Source organism: Sinocyclocheilus grahami, unplaced genomic scaffold, assembly GCF_001515645.1.
Source record: "Sinocyclocheilus grahami isolate Dianchi unplaced genomic scaffold, SAMN03320097.WGS_v1.1 scaffold5244.1, whole genome shotgun sequence".
NCBI lineage: Eukaryota > Metazoa > Chordata > Actinopteri > Cypriniformes > Cyprinidae > Sinocyclocheilus > Sinocyclocheilus grahami.
The window spans coordinates 21,717-22,283 of record NW_015509988.1 but is presented as its reverse complement, the minus strand read 5'-3'; the positions used below and the strand labels follow the sequence as shown (position 1 = coordinate 22,283).

Genomic DNA, 567 nt, shown 5'->3' with positions numbered 1-567 from the left:
CCCTTATGCTAGTGCACACGTCTCTCCTAGACTATGTACATAGTAGCATATACTGTTGCTACAGTATATAGTAGGCAAATTGTGCACAGTATGTGAATTAAAGTTGAGGCAGATTACCGCTAATGAGAATGAGATAATTTTTTGCCTTGCGGTAATGAGAATTTAGCTGGAAAATGACAAATGGATATGTTTTTGTTTGACACACATACTCTCATTTTAAGCAAAATAATGCCCTTCTGATTAATTGTTTAGCATATTGTCTTTTATGGTTGTTCCTTCGTTGTGATACAGAAGGTATTTCATATCCATATCTCTGTAGACACTGTTGTGTAGAAAACGTGCTAGTCAAATATAAACTGTAACGCAATTTGAGCACTTGCTGCACAACTTCTCAACACCTTCAAAACTAGGCCAATCAACAGCTGTTATGACTAAAAATAATCGGGGCTACACTAGATCTGTACGGTTAAGCACATGTAGGCTCTGTTCCAAAAACTAGTGAGCTGCCTTGCTGGATACAGCCTATATCAGGGATCCTCAAATCTGGCCCACGAGATCCACTTTCCT

General features: G+C 38.6%; 1 protein-coding gene across 1 annotated transcript in view; it reads left to right on the top strand.

The window, feature by feature from the left end:
* Nucleotides 1-30, top strand: part of LOC107577142 (ras-associating and dilute domain-containing protein-like) — a gene marked incomplete at its 5' end in the record, with an annotated part of 6,629 nt that extends 6,599 nt beyond the window's left edge. Inside the window, one exon of the mRNA XM_016263250.1 lies at nucleotides 13-30. Coding sequence (XP_016118736.1) covers nucleotides 13-30 — 18 coding nt within the window. The remainder of the gene's footprint in view (nucleotides 1-12) is intronic.
* Nucleotides 31-567: the final 537 nt, after the last annotated feature.